The sequence below is a fragment of the Ptychodera flava genome, chromosome 10 (assembly GCF_041260155.1).
Source record: "Ptychodera flava strain L36383 chromosome 10, AS_Pfla_20210202, whole genome shotgun sequence".
In the NCBI taxonomy this organism is placed as follows: domain Eukaryota; kingdom Metazoa; phylum Hemichordata; class Enteropneusta; family Ptychoderidae; genus Ptychodera; species Ptychodera flava.
In genome coordinates, this window is record NC_091937.1 from 36,504,302 (window position 1) to 36,525,644 (window position 21,343).

Below are 21,343 nucleotides of genomic sequence, written 5' to 3' on the forward strand. Positions count from 1 at the left end.
ATATATATATATATATATATATATATATATATATATATATATATATATATATATATATATATATATATATATATATATACATCGATGTTTCAAGACAGCAGAATGATAACCGACCAAAGCTCAGCTAAATTTATTTCTCTACAGGCGTTAACCTCTCTGGAGCAGCAACAAGGCATTGGGCATGAAATAAGGAACAACGACACAGTCATATAATGTAACAAACAACATCCGTGTATTACTAATTGCGTCAAATCATCGACATCTACATACAAAATAGTAATATTGTTCTTCAAAACTTAAAATATTACACTACGGTAACAATTACCGTGCTAATCTATCTCCAAACAACAGGAGTTGAACACACTTTGAGTATAAAATCTCTGCTTCAAGCTCTTTATTAGGCCAAGAAAAATAAAAAGTTTGTTTCTCATCGTAGACATATTTAAAAAATGATGCAGTGACGGGGATTTTTACTCTGGTTGTTTTAGTCTTCCATCAAAAAGAACGCAAAAAATTATGAAAACAACAAAGCAATGCACACAGAGATAAATGCACAGCAGTGTTGCTTTTATATTTTTGCAGAGCAACAGTTCTTCGGTTTGACATTTAGTGCAGCAATGCACAGTTTTTACAGCATAATAGAACAGTGACATATGTGTACAGTTCTGAATGGAATGTCAGTGTCAATTATTTTGTTTACGGCTCTTTTATACAGCACTGTGTTATGCACTATCGTCGCGTGTTTTTGCGTCTACTTTTATTTTATTTCCTCATGAGCAGAGAAAAAAAGTTGACGCGGCGGGTCTGAATTGATGCGCGCGAGGATGAGAAACAATTTTTTTATTTTTCTTGGCGTAAATGCTTAACAGTTTCTACAAATATATTACATTACCGCTGAGGTACCTCAGACTTGACTACTTGGCTCAGAAACACGAATAATTCACACACGACTTTAACTCTTGTTCAACGATGAACGCGATTGTAAATCCGGTATAATGTCCAAACATAGAAATCGGCGAAAACACGTGATCTACCGCTGAGCAGCGTCCGGGCGCAGCCATTTTTGATCTTTGTTTACTTCCGCTCGGCTCTTCGGAAACACTCGTACTTCTGCCGAACTCAAGTACATGGAACACAGCAAATCTGAAGTCCTCCTTACAAATTTAACTGAGAGCATTGACAAACGTTCAGTGAAACAATCAAAGACAGTGTTCTCGTGATAACCACAGCCATCTTACTGAACTGATAAACTTATACATGAAGTGCGTAGTCGGCACACAATTTGATCTAGAAATACTAACTTTCAACTGACAGTGCTACTCTCATCTCTGCGTACAGAGTGTATCGCATATATACGTCCATGAGCGGCTTTCAGTTGTGCACAATGTCCGTTCGATCAACTAAGCAGAGGAAGGCATAGAGTTGGAATAAACAGTCCAATCCACAGAAAGTTCGATATCTTTCAAGTTACCAGTCTCCATATCTGCTGACTTGAGCGAAACTTAAATTACAGAAATATGTGAACTAAAAAACAAACACTGACACCCAAACCTTCGAGTGCAGCGTTCGACATGAAAAACGACTCTGGAAAGTTCACGCACTGGACTCCAGAATCTCGAACAGACAGCAGTTGGATCTCAATAAGCTTATCAGTGTTCCACCTTCTTACATGAAGACAGAAGGCATAAATTAACTATAATATTGGTATGCAGAAATCCTATGACTTGTTTGTTCTGCTAAAACGCTCAGGCTTCTTCACGTTTCTTAAGGTACTGCGAGATACAAATAACTCCTCAATACAATACTGACACGACTTATAAACGTATAATGTTAACTTGTTTTTAAAGAAACGTCAGAGTATCCTCAATATTATCAAAAGAATTAAAACCACCGTTATGAAAAATTTCAAAGAATTCTTTACTAATTACAATGCAAAAAACCTTATCAATCAAATATCTTAAATGGACGAAATCAAGGGCCTAATTGTCACAATTAATTGTGTGGAAAAATTATATTACTTTGTTATATGATAATTGTAATTACGTTTAAAATGTTGGCATTAAATTGCCTATGTAGGAAACGTTCAAATGTTGTAACATCACGGATGAATGACACCCTAATGAAATATATCTCTACAAAAATGAAATGATAAACTGTGTCCACAACGTGAATCAATCTTAAACACTCATTGTGCTGGTGCATATTTGAAGGTGTACGATTATATGAATTTTCGTATGTAAAGCCCCATGACGGTGACATTTGCAATAACTTTTAATATTTATTGTTCTGTTTATCAGTTGCTACCAACTACAACTATCTTGCTGAATTCCCAGAAGTATGTTGAAAAATCCCCAATTTTGTCATGTACTCTGGATTTTTGACGACTGAGTTCATGTCCAGATAGTAAATCTAATGTTACCACTGAAAATACCAGCTGTCTTGCCAAACCGAATATTGAGTATTTCCGTATGCAGTATGGAAGCAGCCATGGAGCTGGTATCGATGTAGTCAACTAAATATTGAAAACATTTGTTATGGTTTCTGATACCGAAGACTAATAAATGTTGTTCAAACTCCTAAATATGGCAGCCAGTGACACCATTTAAATTGATATTCAGATATGAATCTCAGAATTTCGGTGTGGCACAATTGGTGAAATCATCCAAAGTAAATATCGATAAATGGTAGGAAAATGGTCTGTCAACCCAGTGAAAAAATTCAACTTGGAACTGTACAGAAGATACAATCCAAGTGACCTTATAACTTATTTAACCCCTACCAATTTTTCAAATGTTTTGAATAAATTCATCATATATTTATGAATCAATTTATTAACACATATCTGTCTGTTACCAGTTCACATATTCTGGAATTGAACCAAGCAAAGATTCACTTGTCTTCAGCATGCTGAACTTTGTCTGGAAGACAAACAGAAATTGGTATGTCATGTCACATTCTATTTTATTTAATCAAAGTTTAGGAACGTAGTGCAGGGTACTGGTTTTGATATTGATATTGTTGAAATTAATTTTGAGTCAGTATATTAAGAAATTCAATGTAATTTGGCGTCACTGGTTATAGCTAGTCGTCAATCGTTAGCAAAGATCTCCAATGATTTAACAAAATCTTGGCGAAACTATTTATTCGCATTATTCATAAGTGTGCAATCTTTAATTAAACTGTGCATGCTTGGAAAGGTATGCAAATAGAATAGCATGCGGTTCTGTTATGGTCTGCCGATTGTCTAAGGTCTCGGGAAAATGAGACTCTTACATGCCAAATCGTAACCTCATTTAGGGCGTAGAAGACGTCTGTACAAGAACGAACCAAATTCGCGCTATTTTAATCACATTGCTTCATATGAAGCGCAAAAGGATGGTAATGTAACCTTCTCAAATCTTTTGATCGCGCACAGTCGTTTCCTTTTTTTTTAAGGGTACTTAAGTTATATGAAAGGAAGGCGTCACTGGTTTTGCCTCGCGTGGCATAATGCCACTTCATTTCAGTCAACATGTCTTGTGTTTCAGCGCCTTTGAGATGTAAACTACAATTCCAAACGAATGGATCAATTCATTGCTAATTGTCTAACATAAGGGCGACTGGCGCCGGTTTAGTAAGAATATACCCCTATTTATATACTAAGAAATTAATGATATTGATTGGTTGACTAACACTTATGTCCACACTGAAGTGTTGGAATTTGAAATTCCTTAATAGTACTTCCGATCACTCGTCACAACTCGTGGATATTTGTGATTTTGTGTTTATTGAACCGCTGGAATAAGAATGCTTTGTGATGTGGCAATGCATTACGTGCGAGGCTCACTGAACACAGTGGTAGATAACAAAGCTGAAATAATGCATAATATACAACCTTGTGAAAACAATGATTATATTTTTGCTCTGCCTCTCCCCTTGCGACTATATGGTTTCTTGTGTGATGTTTTTGAAGACAAAATAGAACCAGGGACAATTAACTTGCGTGGGAAATATTTCTTCATGACTTTTCCTTAAAATGTGAGCATCATATAGCGAAAGGCGCACAAGTAATGACTCCATACAAGTATACTTTGAGTCATCAAGTGGACGAAGATCTTGAATGGGATATTTTGTAGGGTTTAGACAAAGAGTATGGCAATGTGACTGCAAGGTAATTTCGCCTGTAGGATGCAAGAGATGTTCACTGTATGAATATCATTTTCATGTTTAAATTACACTTATATTACAGTCACATTGCGTACATGCCAAACATAGCATATATACTTACTGTTACCAAGGAGGCCAATATTGTTTGCTCTTTCTATCAGGCGGGTTGAAAGGTAGTCCAGCATCTCGAACTTGTTTTCTGCATTCTTCCGTTCTTCATCAGCTCTCGCAAAAGCGTCATTGATGACTGCAATTAGTATATTCATTATGATCGCCAAGTTAAGAACAGCGAAGGTCAGCAGGAAAATTTGGGTAAAGGTGGAAGAGGTTTGAGTAAAGGTTTCACTCGGAAATGATCCAATGCTCGTTGTAAAGTACAACCGAAGAGTGTCTGGCACTGTTTTGAAACTCTCCATTGACGAATGGAAAAACAGGTAACCGGCGTGGGAAAAGCCAAGGATGATTACGGTTGCCATGAGCGACCAACTGATGAGGCCGTTTCCTGCTTCTTTGAGAGTCTTCGACAAGAGCACCATTCTTTGGTTGAATCTCAACAACTTCAAGAAACGAACAACTGACAGAAAGACAACTATTGCGATAATGTGGTTCAGTGAATCATACAAGACTGCAGTTGCTTGAAGGTTTTGCCCAGTACCTGAAATATAGAAGTGAAACTCGTTACGATGTTGCAATATCAAAATATCGACGATTTTCATAGCTGTTTATTAAAGACATAATCTTCGGTCGTATAGTTGAAAGGTCAAATATCATTGTTCGTCTCAGAAGACATTCATTTGAATCCTAGCCTATTAAAGCAGATAAGAATTTCTTTCATGAACAAAATGTATCTAAGTTGGTTGTGCAGATGAAATGTTATTGTTTGAAGTGTTTTTATTCAGCGGTGGGAAAAAGACAAATAAGCCTACCTTTTCTGATTTCTCCTAGTTTATCAGTTAAGATGACTTCACAGATGACCATTAACACTACAGAACTGAGTGTGGTAATTGCCAGCGAAACATCGAAGTAGTTCCACGGAATTTTAAAGAATACCCATCTCTGAATGGCAATGCGGCGTATCAAAGAGACAATCTGACAAATAGCAAAGACACAGCTACTGACCCAACATATGAAGACAGTCACTGCAGATTTATCTGTGAAGGACGTCGTGTGGAAAATCTTCAGTGGTTTAAACACTTGCTGGATCAATCTGCCCTCGGCACCTCCTGTTTCTGGGAACTCGATTGCAAAAACTACGCAGGAAAACAAATTACTGTCTGGGGCAAACAAGTCAAACTCCACAAAAATCACTCTTGTGTACTTGTCAAGCCAATGGTCTCGAGACAAAGAACCAACCAAGGCCGAGGCGGCTGTCTTACTGCTTTGAAAAGCAGCTACATAACCACCAGCCCCGTAAATACCATGTTGTCCGAAAAAAGTTGTTCCCTGCACGTCAGAGGAATTCTTGTACTCCCATGGGTCTTCTGGTATTGATCTATTTCCAGTAAGCATACGCGGCTTCCATCCTGGTTCAAAGATCGACGTTTCTGTCACTGACGAGTATCCACAATTCTCACCTAGGCTTTCAATTGTACATTTCCCTGCAAATGGATTGACAAACGAGCGTGTTTGGAACTGAAGAACAATACAGGGACCTACTGATGCATGCAGATTAAGTCAATAAACATTGAAAGTTGATGAAGACATGGTTTGCACACTTTACGCTCAATGCTTCATTACCAGTTACACATAAATTGGAATTATATCCTACCAGTATATTGATAGTGCAACACGGCGATCTGATTGGTTTAGGCGGGAAAAGAACCATGGTATGTTCACAATACACCACGGCAGGCACACGCGCAACATTAAAAATACTTTTTTGACGCTCCATGTCAGAATTTCCATATAATGTTATGATATATTAGCAATAAATCACACCCAGAAACGGTATACCGCTCGTTTTTGACCAGTTCACTTCATATATGCTCTTGCTAACGCTTGTGCATATATGTCGTGAACTGGTAAAATATTGTGGTATACCGTCCCTGGGTGTGCTTCATTGCTTAAACATATCATGCATCGAACACTGCCCAGTATAACGTACTCCGTAATACAAGATTACTGTATACCTTCATAGAGATCACCTGAGCTATTTTAAGAAACAAAAGCATCGAAACAAGGACATTTTAAGAAACAGGAACATCAGACACATGTAACAATCACGTAACTCTTTTCATCCCTACCATGAAATGATGTGTGTTAATAAAGTATTCAACACTCAGCTTATTTTAGTAAATGTAGCCCCATAGCCAACTAATACAAAGCTAGCTCTTGTTTCTTAAAATAGCTGAGGTGATCTCTATGAAGGTATACAGTATTCTTGCATCAAGGAGTACGTCATAGTGGGCAGGATGTTTTCGAGAGTCGTTTTAGTAATGCTCTTAAGTTACATTTCGTGCAAATAAATGGGGACGGTGTTTTTAATCACTGCAAGTGAGAAATGTTGTTAAAAGTAGACTTCGTACATACGAGAGAACTTCTAACAGAATGCAAAAACTCCCAGTCAAGATATAACCACTCATATAAAGGAAAGAAGCTCGCGCAACTGCATTCACTTTTCACAATTTTCACTCGACATTTGCGGATTCAACATCATCTGACCAAAACCATATCCACGGCACAAAAGTTTGTTACCCTTAACATTCCTTTGTTGTCGTATCCTTGGACGGTTGGTTCGGTAAAAACGCCTATCAAAGGTAGCATTTGATCGCTGCCCGCCAGAGCCAGGATAAATCTGTTCAATGAACACAGTGTTTGTCCATGTCCAGAATTCATCAGGCGTTCTGATCTGGGACAAAAAAGACACAAAGGTGCAGTGACATAGTTTTTGGAAAATTAAACGCATATCCGTTGATATCATCGTGTACCAGGACAAAATACTTGTAAACCAATCAGCCAGTTAAGTCATTTTCTGTGGTGTAAAGAAATGTTTTCTTACTTCCTTCTTCGTATTGAGGAAACGAAATGCTTCTGCATTCGAACTGCATTCAGTAGGATAAATAAAAATTTAACATGAAATAATCTTGTGGACAACCTACGGTACAATCGCATTGGTATCTCTCATCTCTTCTGAAGAAAAGATAGCTCTAACGTATCCATTGAAAACAATGATCTCATAACAAATACCTGGTGATGAAAATTTAGACTACGATGCATTGCATGTTATTTAGATCACAGTGCAAGGGCATTATCGTCGATTTTATCGCAGAAACAAAGGAGCGAACAGCCCGTGTTTACACCGGAACTTAACACAGACGCTTTTGTCAGCTTTCGTCACAAATTACCTTCAAGAATTCTTGTTGGCCATTGGCGTATATGTTTTGCAGACGCGCGTTTAAGTAATACGTCACTGGAGATTTGACGTAAAAACAGAGAACCAAGGCTACTGCAACAAACAAAGAGTAAACAACAATGCCATAAAATAGCGCCATCATTTTCTTCTCTCGGCGTCTTCTTTCCCGCACTTTAAGCAGGTCCTCGTATCCCAGAGGGGCGAAGTAGTCGTTGCTGTCATTGGTGAACGCTGCGAAGGATAAACATTATCAATGCCAGTGTCAGGTCTTGGAAAACGAATAACAAAAGTCGTCTTGTTAGGGTTAGGGATTGGTTGAAGTTTTTACCTGACAACTTTGATCAAACACAAACCTTCTCTATTTGCCATATCTAAATTCATAGATCTGATGCCAATTTGGATGTTTAAAGCTGCAGCCCCACCGAGTCCCAAGTTCCCACATTTGCTTGTTGAAAATGACTATTTAGGTGATGTTAGAACTTTGTTCTCTTTCACATATTGTGGCCATTCGATCAGTTCGTTTGGAGAGAAAACAAATGATAATTCTGTCTATTCAAAATCTTGTGATCCATTGCCCACTAAGGAGTATGTTTATTTTCCTCTGACAAGAAGTTACACAAAGGTCAACCACAATGAGAGTGGCCGACCGCCAATTAGAATGACATAAGCTACATGTAGCTTAGCGTTACCCCTATGTAATCAAAGTTGTACAATTGGAAAGTAAAATTTTACAGAAGCTCTGTTGATGAAGCCGTTGATACATCTCTGTTTATGACAATGGCAGCATAGATATCATATGATCAGACGGTAGTAAAATAGAACTTCTTAGGTCCAAATATTCCAAAATTTCTTTGCTCTTACTGCTAATGTCTAAAACTAGGTCGAAAGAGAACTTTTGAGGGAAGTTTGCAAAAATTCACCAGAAGAATAAGTTGAATATCTGTGTGATCATATAGACAAGCAATTACTAGGTAATTCAAACATACCATATTGTCCGGGTGATTCTTTTGCAACCTCCAAAGGTTCATCTTGAGTGTCTTGCCTTTCCTTATTGGCGTGTGAAAACTCGTCAATGTCACTGTTTCTAACAAAGAGGGACAGGACAAATGCAATTCCGAGAGCCTAAAATAAAAAAGCCACTTCATTAATGAAGTTAAAATGAAACTTTGCTTTTCTTTCAAATTAGCTTGAGTTAAAAGACGCAGGTTACGTTTGGCTTATGTTTAAGTGAATTTCCAAGGAATACATTTTCAAGTTTTGATACGATACAGAGGAAAAAATTGCATGAATATCAATAGGAATGAAGGTAATATATAGTATAAATTTAGGTTTATGATTATCTATAATAAAATTCACAATGATGTCAAATGTTGATATTGAGACGGTCAAACAAGATTTTGTTACTGTGGTTAATCTGCTAAAGAGATGCAAGCCAGTTTTATTTTTTGGAAAAGTAAGAATCACATATCAGTGACAAAAAAACTGACCTTCAGTGGTTCTATGCAAATTACGGATTCGGAGAGTGACGTCAGACATGAAGTAAGCCAATCTCTGGATTTCTCTTTACCCCATTCCATGCTGTATAAGATTACAAATACTGCAGAAGTGACAGTCACCAGAAACACTCCGACCCAGGCAATATAGATACACCACCAGGGTAACGGTTTAGAGCTTTTCTCGTCTAGCATCGACAGTAGTTCTTCTCGTTTCTTCTTAAAAATTTCATTGGTATTGTTCTGTCCTATACTCTGCCTTCTACAGGGTCTGCAGCATCGCGTTAAGCATCCATCATCTGTGGATCGCCGACTTTTTCGGAAGATATTTATGATGATAACGTTGGCAGGCAGTGTGACCAAAGCACTTATTGTCCCGATGTAAATTTGTTGGAGTGAAAAGCTAATTGGTCCAAAAGAAATCACGGTGTATGTGGCTTTTTCGGCCTCTGAGTCAGTTTTATAAAACATGGCATTTGCAATCAAGTAGGCAAATAGCAAAGCTAGGCAGCAGGAAAGTCGTTGCACACGTGTAAATGTACTTCGCGTTGGTCTCATGAACATTGAAAACCAGATGTGTTCATCTGTCAAGCCTTTCTGGCGCCTGTACCCAAACATATTTGTGAAATCCAGTAGACTGTCCTCACTCGCCACAGATAAAAAACGGTCCACTTTGCCATCATCCTTATCAACTGCAAGCCAACGGTTACAGAGAAAGGTAGACCTGTGCAGCAAGTGATGAAAGTGTATGATGTTATTGAAGTCGACATGGTCATCTGATTGTAAGCCATCACATGACAAATGTTAGTTTGAAGTGAAAAACCGAGGACTCTAACGCAGGGTTCTCAAAAATTTTTGAAGTAGGCGGAAAATTCAGAAAAGTAGGCGGTTAGCTAATGTGTGCAACCAGGTTCCCTGGGCGGGGGGGGGGGGGAGATAGTTCTAAGCAATTTCAAGCAATCTTATACAGTGTATAAAAGGCTATTCCAACATACACACAGGAGGGAGGGTTTCAGGGAGGGGGTCCCCTCCCTGAAAGCAAGAAATTTTTAAAATTTGAAGACATTTTGGAGTAATTTCATGCATTATTGTACTGTATGAAAAACCATTTCAGCATGAGAGTGTTAAGGATTATTTTTAAATTTGAAGACATTTCTGAGCAATTTCATGCATTCTTATACAGTGTATAAAAGGCTATTTCAACATACACAAAGGTGAGGGTTTCAGGGACGGGGTGGGCAAGAAATTTTTAAATTTTGAAGACATTTTGGAGTAATTTTATGCATTCTTGTACAGTATTAAAGACCGTTTCAGCATACAGAATAATCATTATCATTGCCAATTACAACATGTTTTCAAGGGATAAAGTTTTAAAAAAGTCAGAAAAATTAATTTGATATCACTTGGGCCTGTCAACTACATTCAGTTGACAAGGATAATAGCAAAATTTCACCAGACTGTTGTGTAGAATTATGTTTAGCTCATGACTTGAACAAACATTTTGAAATACATCGTAGAATGGGGCCTAGGGTTTTCACAACCCAGGTAACGATCTGCTAGAATCCTGACCAGCCTGGCTGTACAAAGTGTTTTACTGATTTAAATAAACTTGATTGAAGATACAGTAAAATCAAAGAGTTTATTCAATTCAATGAATGTAGGAACACAATTTTCAGTGATTTTAATTCACTGTACTAATTTCACAATAAAACGAATCCGCGAGCTGATTATTGATTTTTTGCTGATGTTGTATATAATTGAAAAAGAGAGCTAAATTTTAGTGTTCATGTTTGATAAAACCTCAAACTATAAACGACACTGAACGCCAGCCTGTACTACACTGGTAGTCAATTGTAACACAGTACACACAACGCGATATCGGTCGACCTGAAATTTGACACTGTGATCGACGTAGCGTTTCAAAAGTACAAAAAGTGAGACCAAGTAATTTTTTGTTTATTTAGATTTGACCTAAACCTCCCATAACCAACAGACAAAGTCACAAAATCAAAGTTTTCAAGCGTCGACTTTCTCTTCCGCGATGCACACAACCACAGCCCCTCCACAAAGCGCGATGTCGATCGACTTGAGTTGAATATTGACATCGTGATCGACCATGGATAGATTGACGTGGCGTTTCGAAAGTATGAACAGTGAGACTCAGTAACTTGTGGTCGCTTTAGATTTGATCAAAAACCTACCAAACCCATCAGACTAGGCCCTACCCTTACGCAGAAAACCAAAGCTCTCAAGCGTCGACTTTCTCTTCCGCGTTTGAGCGAAACAAAAGTCGGCTTCATTCGGAAATGGTCGGCTATTCGCGGGCATAACGTAATTGTATGTTAGTCCAATTTTCGGCTATACCCGATGTGAACGTCGGAATAATTCGGGCTGTGATCGGGCGAGCGAGGTTGACCTCGAGAGCGATGCCCAGTGTATAGTATAGTACAACACGTTCGCTGATCGCGGTACTACAGTGATAGCAACAAGTTCACCGCGTAAATTGCTAGACTACATATAGCCACATCGGCACTTCTGAAATATTATCTGCGGCTTGCAAGACCACCAAAAAAATCTAATTATTGTTATCAAAACCAGAATTTCCGGGCCATAGAGCGAAACAGTGCTGTAAAGTAGCCGGCCAAAATACGAAAGTAGCCGGTCAATTTGGCCGGCATCCGGCTAAAAATGAACACGCTGCTAACGTGTCAATGTTTGATAGAGAATAACAAGAACATTTACAGCAAGAACATAGAGAGTTTAGAAGTGAATATTTGAGCGAACACAAAATTTAAAATTAACGCAAAGAAACGGCACGGAGAAAGATTAGGCCAAATAAGGGCGATGGCACATCCCAGCGTCGTCACAACCTTTTCCCTGAGGCCACTCATAAATTTTAATGGCTCTGAGGGAAGCATGTTACCAGGGGATGCATGAAATGTCACAGTTGGGATATCAGGGCACAGTAGGCGGCCTGGAAGGTGGTATAGGGTCCCTTACGGGATCCAACCTCACATCGCGCAGCGAGCTACCGGACATTCTGCATATCCATGGCAGTTACCCCGTGGAACTTTATTGAGTTGTCAGTTGTCCAAATATGAAATGTTACATTTCTCTTAACTTGTGAGCTGCTTCCCTGTAGCAAGGTTACAGTTTCTGATGGTGGAATGTGGGTGGGACTTTTACGATGTGAACTTGAGCGTGGTAAGAGCTGAAGTGGCAGAATTGTGACGTTTGCGGTACAGATATGTGAATGGGTGATGACTCATATAGAAGATGATGCGAGTAGATTAGATAGCAATGAATGGGGAAGGAAGCAGTCAGAGATAGATTTACGTCCATGGTAGCGAGTGATACGTGAAGCGATAAGTCGTGGCCTGAACGGATAAGTGGCCTTGGCCTTGAACTCAGCGTCTCTTTCCAACATTAACCTTGAGTACAGAAAAGCCATACCCACCCATTGAAAATTTTATCGTCAATATATGAGAGAGAGAGAGAGAGAGAGAGAGAGAGAGAGAGAGAGAGAGAGATACTGTTGCTTGAAATATACGTTTCAGCTTACACTTGTCCTGTTTGTACGTCAGTGATGATAATGCGGTTGAGTAACCATGAGGCATCATCGCCTAGGCCCGATGAGTCATGCCAAATGTATAGGCACACTAAGTTTCCAAGACTCTCAGGTACATGTAAGAGAACATTAATGACACTTCCACTCGAAAAGACCTGAAAATTATAAACAATATGCAATTCACTGCTTGACACTAAAGCATTCGAAGAATTCGTGAAACACTGTTTTATGAATGTCAGAAGTCTCTTTCTTAATGGAGATAATTATCGATGTATATGTATATCAATTATCTAAAAAGTTATGGAAATCACAGACACATCATATTGAAATGTATGGGCGTATTATATGGAACGGGTCGTAATTGAAATAAAGCAGTATCTCAGGGGCATGTTTCTAACTGCAGCGTATTTGGCATTTAAAGACATATCTAGAGCAGCTCATCCTGCAGTATTTAGTCATTTTCTTCTGAGGGACGTCAAGTGAGGAATTCTTTAAAAAAAATGTTATGCATTGAATCGTCTACTCTTGCCATCACAAACAGTTTAACATCGGAAGCTTGAGTTGATAAAGTGATATTGACATCGATTTCAGAAAATTAATCGCATTTCCTTAGCCCGCGAACCTTATAATAATTTGTTTATGTTTTAGCAAATATTACATCAAATATACACCGTCCATTTATATAATTTATAAACTGCAACTATGTGCAGGAGAGAGAATCGAGTTTTAGTTCTTGTAAAACCCCTCTTTGATTTGTGCTTTTCCCTTGAGAAATAATTCACCTACCTTTCCGTATTCGTCTTTGAGTTGCCTCACAGTGGTATGTCCATTGTCACCGACGAGTCTGAAGTAGATGTTGGATCTAGTTCCCGAGTTTCTCGCATAGCCAGTGCAAATTGCCATGTGATATATGATATTGTCACCTGGGCGATTATCGACCAAAGGTGTTGCGCTCCACTGTTAATGAAAAGATAAATGTAAAACCATCATTAAGCAGCATCTAGGGAAAATATAATATGAAAATTTATATGGAATCACAATATACTCATGCAGTGCTCTTCCCAAGTTCCTATTATTTGTTTAGATCTAGAATTCTGTGCTTGAAATGGACAAATATTGCACAAGATGGAAAGCTCACGTGGTAAGTCTACTTCAGTTTACGAAACTGAATGCAATATATCTAAAATAGGAACATCTTACTAAGTTACCAATTCGTCGATAATCTTTATGTTGGAACATGGCGACAAATCCAAAAATTACAAAAAGTACTACATGTACTTAATATGTTTGGCTTTCCAGCATACGGTTTATTCACATAGTGTCTTCAAAGACGCAACATGACTCGAGAGCTGAGGGACACTGATTGTGTCAAGATTCAGTCGCTCTTTATTCTAATACTATTGTTCTATTCAGCAAATGAGTTATATCCAAAACAGACGTTAGACTGTTACCCTGAAAATGTCATCCTTATCCTTGCGCCTCATGCAAAATAGGAGAATGAAGTAGACGACGAGCATTGCACACACGGTAACCAGAACAAGTGGATTATCTTGTAATTGTGACAAAGACAGCTGATCCCACGTGATGGTATTGATGGGTACGTAGAAGGAATCGATACCAAAGTCTGTCAGATGGTTACAGTGGCAGGTTGTCTCCTCAGGAAGTGACATCGGGTCCATCTGATTATTGAATGTACCAAAATAACCAGAAAAACTATCGTTATGAATATCTTATTCATATCATTTATGAAAAGTTTGTCGTTTACAAAGAAAAAAATTAAGTTGAAAAAAGTACAGATTTCTTGATACTTTATGACATTAGACTTCAACAGATTGCAGAGATTATTAACTAACAGAGCTCCACAAACCTTGCATCCCATGCCGATCCATCTTTCATGCTCAATGTCCCAGTGCTGGCACGTGGATGTATGAATCTTAAACGAAAACGGTTGAGAGGATTGTCCAAGAATCGGATGACCTGTGGCGTCTGGTAAGTTTAGAATACAGAAAAGTTGAAATATAATGAATATTCATCAAATACATTATAGGCTTCCAACTGGCTAACAAACGTACCACTAATTTACAAGTTGTCATTAGCATTCAAGTGTCTCATATGTGCTTTGTTACATTTGAAGTCAACCCTGAATGTTTCTTTGGTGTGCAATTGTATTTCCAAACAAATCATACAGTCTTTGCAACATTTCTGACAGCGACTATCCGTGCGAGAACAAAAATTGTAAACTTCATCCTATTTCTGTCATTCTATGAAATATATATCCAAAACTACAATCTGATCCTCTATGCAAGCAACATTAAGAAAATAATGTTGGTAACCTGTCCATGTGTCTTTTAGCCAAACTTTGACATTCACCAATTGAAATAGTACTTCTATTTCATATTGTTACTTCCGACAGATGAAGTGTCAATGTGACATAAAATGAAAACGGAAATGATGGGTGCCTCCATTCTACAGGTTTTGTCAACAGGATGTGCAAAGACAAGACCAACTTACTTTGCCCAAAATATTGAGACACGAGAACGTGGTGCATCCCGGTGTAATTTATAAAATCAGGAGGTATATATAGTTCATAGGTTGTTGCTTCCAAAGCGATGTTCTGGTAATTGCTTTCGTTGCGTTGTATGATCCGGGGTTCCGCATCAATTAAACGATTGCCAGGATTGAACCAAGTAGACGCAAGTAATGTTTCTCCACTTTCACCTTTTATGTCCCCTGGAACGAGGATTCTGATGTCAAAATGATCATACGTCGGCCAAATTTGATGTTGCACGTAGATTGCAAAAGTCGCATCACAATCTTTTGGAACCGAAAGAAACATTCTCACGTTTGTTTCACCGCTGGTGGCGTCAAAGTCGAACCGTGACATGATAGGCATCCTCGCGTCAAATAAGGAAACATCTGGAACTGTTTCCAAATATTCTGTATAATTACCCCTGACGTTGCTTATAGTATATGTAAAATCTTCTGAGGTGTTGGTTTGGCTTATGAGAGTGACATTGGCCTGATAGAGCTCAACCGATATGACACTGCTATTGATCGTTGACTTATCATCCCAGATGAAGGGATTGACCTCGTATTCTATCACCTGCAGAGAAAAATTGAATTGTTAAAATGATCTGACATAGGAACGTAAAGACAGCTGAATGTCGGATACGTCCTAATTCGAATACACTGCTAAGCTTGTGAACCTTTAGGTAGTGTTATAGAAAACCCGATTAAACGATGAATCAAGCCCTGACAGTACCATTTCCTCTAATGCGCACACGTGTCAAATAAAAACACCTGCTGCATATGGCCACTCAGGTCTTATATCACCTTGCTCAGCACTATCAACGTGCGATATTCGGGATATGTAGCAGCCTTACCTTCAAGTCCACTGAAGTGTAGTTTGCGTCGGCGAACATTGTCGGAGCAGATGGAAGAGAAAAGCCACCTTTGTTGAGGGAAATTGTCTTGTTTCCCAATTCATCCTCTGTTGTTCTCTCGAGGTGAAGTGCCACGCCATGTTGTGATATCTCCACAGGAGGTTCTCCCGGTATCATCCTTCCCAGAAGGCCTTGAGATAGTGTGTCAAGCGATTCCACGACAGCATTGGTGAAATTCGCTACCTTTAATTGCACAATACGACACTGTTAGGGGCCGTGGCTTATTAAATCGTGACTAATTGCGTTTTGAACTCATCCCCCTCTCCCCTCTTATCGAAAGTTTGGAAATGCAAAAATTCAACCAAACTCATTCTGTATCAGCATTCCTGCAAGCAGTGATTACGTCACTATGGAATCACGCATAAACTACCATCCCCCGGCATACCCCCTCTAAACTCAATCTTTATTCAGTGCTAACTTGAAAACCACGCAACCAATAGAATGAAATTAATTGAAACAGTGTATCCAAAATGATTATTACGTTATTTTACACGTACACTGAACCACATGTAGGTCAAAATAATGCTGGTGTGGTGCCGCAATGGCCTGGTACACGCCAGATAATATAGCTCCATAATTTGCGATACAAAAATCTTGCAGCGAGATGTTGTGATATAAAAACATGTAGTGCAATTTTTACGCATGGTGATCGAAATACAATCTAGCCCCCCCTAAATGCAGAAATTGTGTATACCGTGCGTTTGTTTAAATCATCCAAGGTCCCTTAATGTTACGTCAAATCTAGTATAAATGTAAAAATCTACATATGTGAACATGTACAATCACAAGCATGTATGTATGTATGTATGTATGTATGTATGTATGTATGTATGTATGTATGTATGTATGTATGTATGTATGTATGTATGTATGTATGTATGTATGTATGTATGTATGTATGTATGCGTAGATAGGAGATAGACGAAGATAAATGGATGGGTGGAAAGATGAAACAATGTAGGTAGGTAGCTTAGTACGTAGGTAAGTAGGAACGTAACTAAGAATGCATGATCGTATCTAAGTATGACTGAAACAGTTGCATTAAAATTCCATATAATCGTAACTGCCTCATTACGGTGGCTGATAAGAACTCTGCCTTATCTAGCTTGTCTCATCTAGTTACTAACTTCCCTAAGTCTTATAATAAAGGAATGAAAAGGCGGCAGTTACTCTAATTTAGTTATATCTTACTTACAGATGAGTTTGCATCACGTTGATTGCCCTTTGTTGAGTTAGCTCTTTCAAACTGAGGTTCGTTGTACATGTATATCGCTTCGATCAGGTAAGACGATGATGACACTGCGTCTGTTTAAATAACAGCAAAATCTAATTAGAGGCCAAATAGCGATGGAATGTCAAATGGTGTTTAACAACATTTTACGCTGACTGATCGTCGTTTAAGAATTCTTAATTCAGAAAGAATTTATCGCACTTTAATAACTTTTCATTTTCATTTTGATGCCTTTTGGTTTTGTATCTTCACTAGGAGACAAAGGTTTTACCTTTAAAATCTAACAGAAGACATACGACATTCTCTGCGGCTGGAAAATGAAATTCTGCTTCATCCTTCTACTTACATGTCACTGTTACCTTTGGGTTATCTCATTTGCTGCCTTCAAGAACGAGGCAAAATTTTAAATACAGGTGATCTCATCCCAGGCGGAAACCACCATGAGATTCCATATTCAAACAGTTCTCATTTGCCTCAGTGTGTATAAACACAGCGTTTATCTGCCTTTCAGTATATGGTATTTTGACGTCCGTTTTTGCTATATTGTTCCTTTCTGGGAGCGTGAGTTATGGTATCGTCTATAATTTCCTTTTTATTTATTTCTAGCTGTCAGTTTAGTTTGACGGTAGTTTTTCAGGCCGTTTGAAGTAATGCTTCAAGTTAATGTGGCACGTATGCGTTGCCATTGTTTGCATTGTGCGCTTTTGAATGCAGTGACGTGTGTGGTAAGTCTGCAGCTGTGTGCAAGCCAGTTAAACTCATGCATCGTGTATTGTAGTTTATGGTATTTATCGCGCTGGTTTTTTTGTACTGTAGGTTTAAGGGTTCTGCTTGTATCATGGGCGTACGCGATGTTCCTGTGAGTGAAGGTTCTAAGGTTTGAGCTGCACCTAGATGTAGGAAGATTATTCCTGCTGATGACAGCCATGACAAGTGTCTTGCATGTCGTAAGTGTTCAAAGGCAAAGCCTTGTGATATTTGCAAGGATTGGTCGGATGAACTGGCGCATTTTTACTAATCCTGAGTTGCTGCAGGGTAAACAAACTTCAAAAGGTAAGTCTCAGAAGGACAAGTCCAGGAAGTCGGCTAGTAGTGCAGCAGTTAGTTTGCCCTCGTATCGTAAGTTTCCAAGGACGATATTGAGGGTATTCTCGACACGAGCGATTTTCGGAGAAGGTTTTTCTCGTTGTTGGCTTGGTTTTTTTTTGCTCAATTTCAGAGTGCTGGTGTAACAGAGGGCAATCATGTGGAGCCCCAACACCAAAAGCACAGTCTGAATAGGAATTTACATGTGGACCCTATAGAGATGATAAGTAATCAGGAGACGGCAGCTGTGTCGGGAGTTGTTCCACAGCCGTCCTACAAGTATAGAGATCCTGATTCTGTTTCTTTGTTTGCTCCGAGTGATCTTGATGAGAGCAAAGATGCAGACAGTCATTCTATGTCTAGGTCACAGGATTATGTGTGAAGTGACATTGCTCACTCTGATACTCATTCAGAAATTTCTACTTCTGATGCTGACATGTCAGAAGCTTTTTCTGGGAAATGGCATGACATTATTAACATTATTGGCAATGTGCTTGGCTTTACAAAAGACGATAGCAATCAGAGTCAACGCCAGTCTTTTTTACTGTGTGGAGATAGTACAGTTTCAGGTGCGCCTCGTTTGCCCATTGAGGGACTAATTGCACAAGATGGACAGCTTTTGAGAAGAGTTTGCCCAGAGCCAAGTACACAAAATATGTAGACAAGAATTTCAGGTTCATTGAAAAAGATTTTGAGGAGTTTGCCAGAGCGCCAAGTTTAGAAAGTTTTGTCCACACTAAATTGGCAGCTGATAAGAAACATTTTTCAGCTAAGGATTTGAGAAGTTTTACCCATAAGGCTGATCTTGGACATCTTATGGTAGATAAAGCTCTCAGAGTTTTACTGAGATGATTCCTAGTTGGCAGCCGCTTTTGAACATACGGCAATTTCGCCAGGTTCTAATATTCCTGATGACCAGATGTCTAATTAGATTTGGAATTTTTGCAGTTTCCTATAACTTCTTCGGCAGATAAAATTTTGTGTGCCATTGCTTTGTCAGTTTCTGCCAGAAGGGAATTATTCCTTGATCGGATGGATTTTCCTACAAAATCAACTCGAAATCGTTTGACTAAGTTTCCTATTCATGGTGATAAACTTTTCCATGGAGTAGTCTCAGACATTTGTCATCAGGAAGCTGAAGCAGCTAGAGATATTAGGGAAATAGTCTCCCTTTCTAGACCACGTCAGAGAATTCAGCGACCTGCTTCATTACTTCATTAGCTTCATTGGCCTGCTAAACTTTACAGACTTTCCGCAAAGAGTTATGTTTCTGCTACACCTAGTAATTACTTTAAGGGTAAAAGAGATAAGAAGAGCTTTAGACCACCAGTGCCGCCCTTTCTGGATTAGCCTGGAGACCGTTCCTTTAAACAATGACGGTTTCCCAAGGGCTCAGTGAGTAAATCTAGCACAATTAAATTTTCAAATTCCTTTTCCAGAGGTGCCAGTAGCGGGAAGAATGTCTCTTTTCAGTCTGCAATGAACCAAGATAACCGACGACCCATGGCTTTTAGGGGTGTTTATCGCTTGGAATTTCTTCAAGTTCCCCCACTTACAAGCAAGGTAATAAATTTTCCTCTTCCGATGGATTTAGGTAAGAGAAATGCAATGTTTCAGGAAATAGAATCATTGGTCTCAAAGAGGGCAAGAGAGCCTGTCACGGACAGATCAAAATGATTTTACAGCTCAATGTTTCTAATTCCAAAGATATCAGGGGTTGGAGACCAATTTTAAATCTCCGCCCGTTAAACCATTTTCTCAAAAAGAAACTCTTCAAGATGAAAACCCTACGTTCAGTTTTATCAGATCACTCAAAAGGGAATTATGCAGTTTCAATCGATCTAACAGACGCTTATCAACATATTCTTATTCACCCAGACTGCAGATATTTTCTCAGGTTTGCAGTGCAGGGCAGGGTGTTCCAGTTTCGGACACTACCTTTCGGTCTGTTGTCAGCACCCCGTGTGTTTACCAAGGTCACAGTAGGTGTGGGTGCTTTTCTTCGAAAGCAACAAATTTATGACCACATGTACCTGGACGATTGGCTAGCCAGGCAGACGCAGATCAGGTTATTGCAGCGGGATACAGCACGTATTTTAAGGACAGCTGTCAGTATAGGTTGGCTACCAAATGAAAAGAAGTCGCAGCTTTGCCCAAGTCAGAGTATTTATCATAAAGGGGCAAATATAGATTTGGAGGAAGGGATTGCTACTCCCATTCCAGAGCGTTTTCAAGCTATTTGCAAAATGGTAAGTCATCTTTTGCCTGGCAGTTTTCAGACAGCTCGGTATTTTCTTTGCCTCCATTCAGCTCATTCCTTTGGCAAGGTTGAACATGAGACCAGTTCAAATTTTCGTTCTGTCTGAATGGAGACCACATCGGAATCCTCTCAGTCATCCTATAATGGTAAACGCCCTGTTAATACAGCATCTTCATTGGTGGACCAACAGAGTCATTTTTTCAAGGGAGTTCTATTGTCCCTGGAGCTCCCAGAGGTTACAATAACCACGGTACTTCAATACAAGGTTGGGGAGCTCATATGGAAGATTTGTCTATTTCAGGAGTCTGGTCAGTAGCCCAGAGACAGGAGCACATTAACTTTCTCGAGCTTCAGGCAGTCTGGGAAAGTTTAAAGGTCTTCGTCCCTCATATGTTAGGGAGATTGGTGATTGTAAGGTAAGACAATTCAACCGTAGTATCATATTTGAACAGGCAAGGGGAACATGCTCCCCGTCTCTCTGCATCCTCACTTGGCATCTAATGAACTGGTGCATTATAAGAAATATCAGGATCAGGGAGCTCACATACAAGGCAGGTGCAATCTGATAGCAGATGCTCTGTCCAGAAGACGACCTTTCCCATCAGCGTGGATGTTAAAACATCAGGCGGTAGAGTCCCTTTTCAAGGTGTTCAACGGGCCTCATATAGACCTGTTTGCAACCGTGAAAAGGTGTTTCTTCTCCGGTTCTAGACCAGAGAGCAGAGGCAGTGGATGCCTTTTCAATTCCCTGGACAAATATGTTT

General features: G+C 39.1%; 1 protein-coding gene across 1 annotated transcript in view; it reads right to left on the reverse strand.

Annotated features, from left to right (window-relative positions):
• Positions 1-220: 220 nt before the first annotated feature.
• Positions 221-21,343, reverse strand: part of LOC139141628 (polycystin-1-like protein 2) — a 39,295-nt gene continuing 18,172 nt past the window's right edge. Inside the window, exons 13-26 of the mRNA XM_070711220.1 lie at positions 17,198-17,307; positions 15,943-16,185; positions 15,071-15,662; positions 14,427-14,545; positions 14,011-14,238; positions 13,346-13,516; positions 12,554-12,714; positions 8,986-9,715; positions 8,485-8,620; positions 7,491-7,729; positions 6,841-6,994; positions 5,073-5,744; positions 4,268-4,801; positions 221-2,918 (exon numbers count right to left, since the gene is read on the reverse strand). Coding sequence (XP_070567321.1) covers positions 2,890-2,918; positions 4,268-4,801; positions 5,073-5,744; positions 6,841-6,994; positions 7,491-7,729; positions 8,485-8,620; positions 8,986-9,715; positions 12,554-12,714; positions 13,346-13,516; positions 14,011-14,238; positions 14,427-14,545; positions 15,071-15,662; positions 15,943-16,185; positions 17,198-17,307 — 4,118 coding nt within the window. The 3' untranslated portion in view covers positions 221-2,889. The remainder of the gene's footprint in view (positions 2,919-4,267; positions 4,802-5,072; positions 5,745-6,840; positions 6,995-7,490; positions 7,730-8,484; positions 8,621-8,985; positions 9,716-12,553; positions 12,715-13,345; positions 13,517-14,010; positions 14,239-14,426; positions 14,546-15,070; positions 15,663-15,942; positions 16,186-17,197; positions 17,308-21,343) is intronic.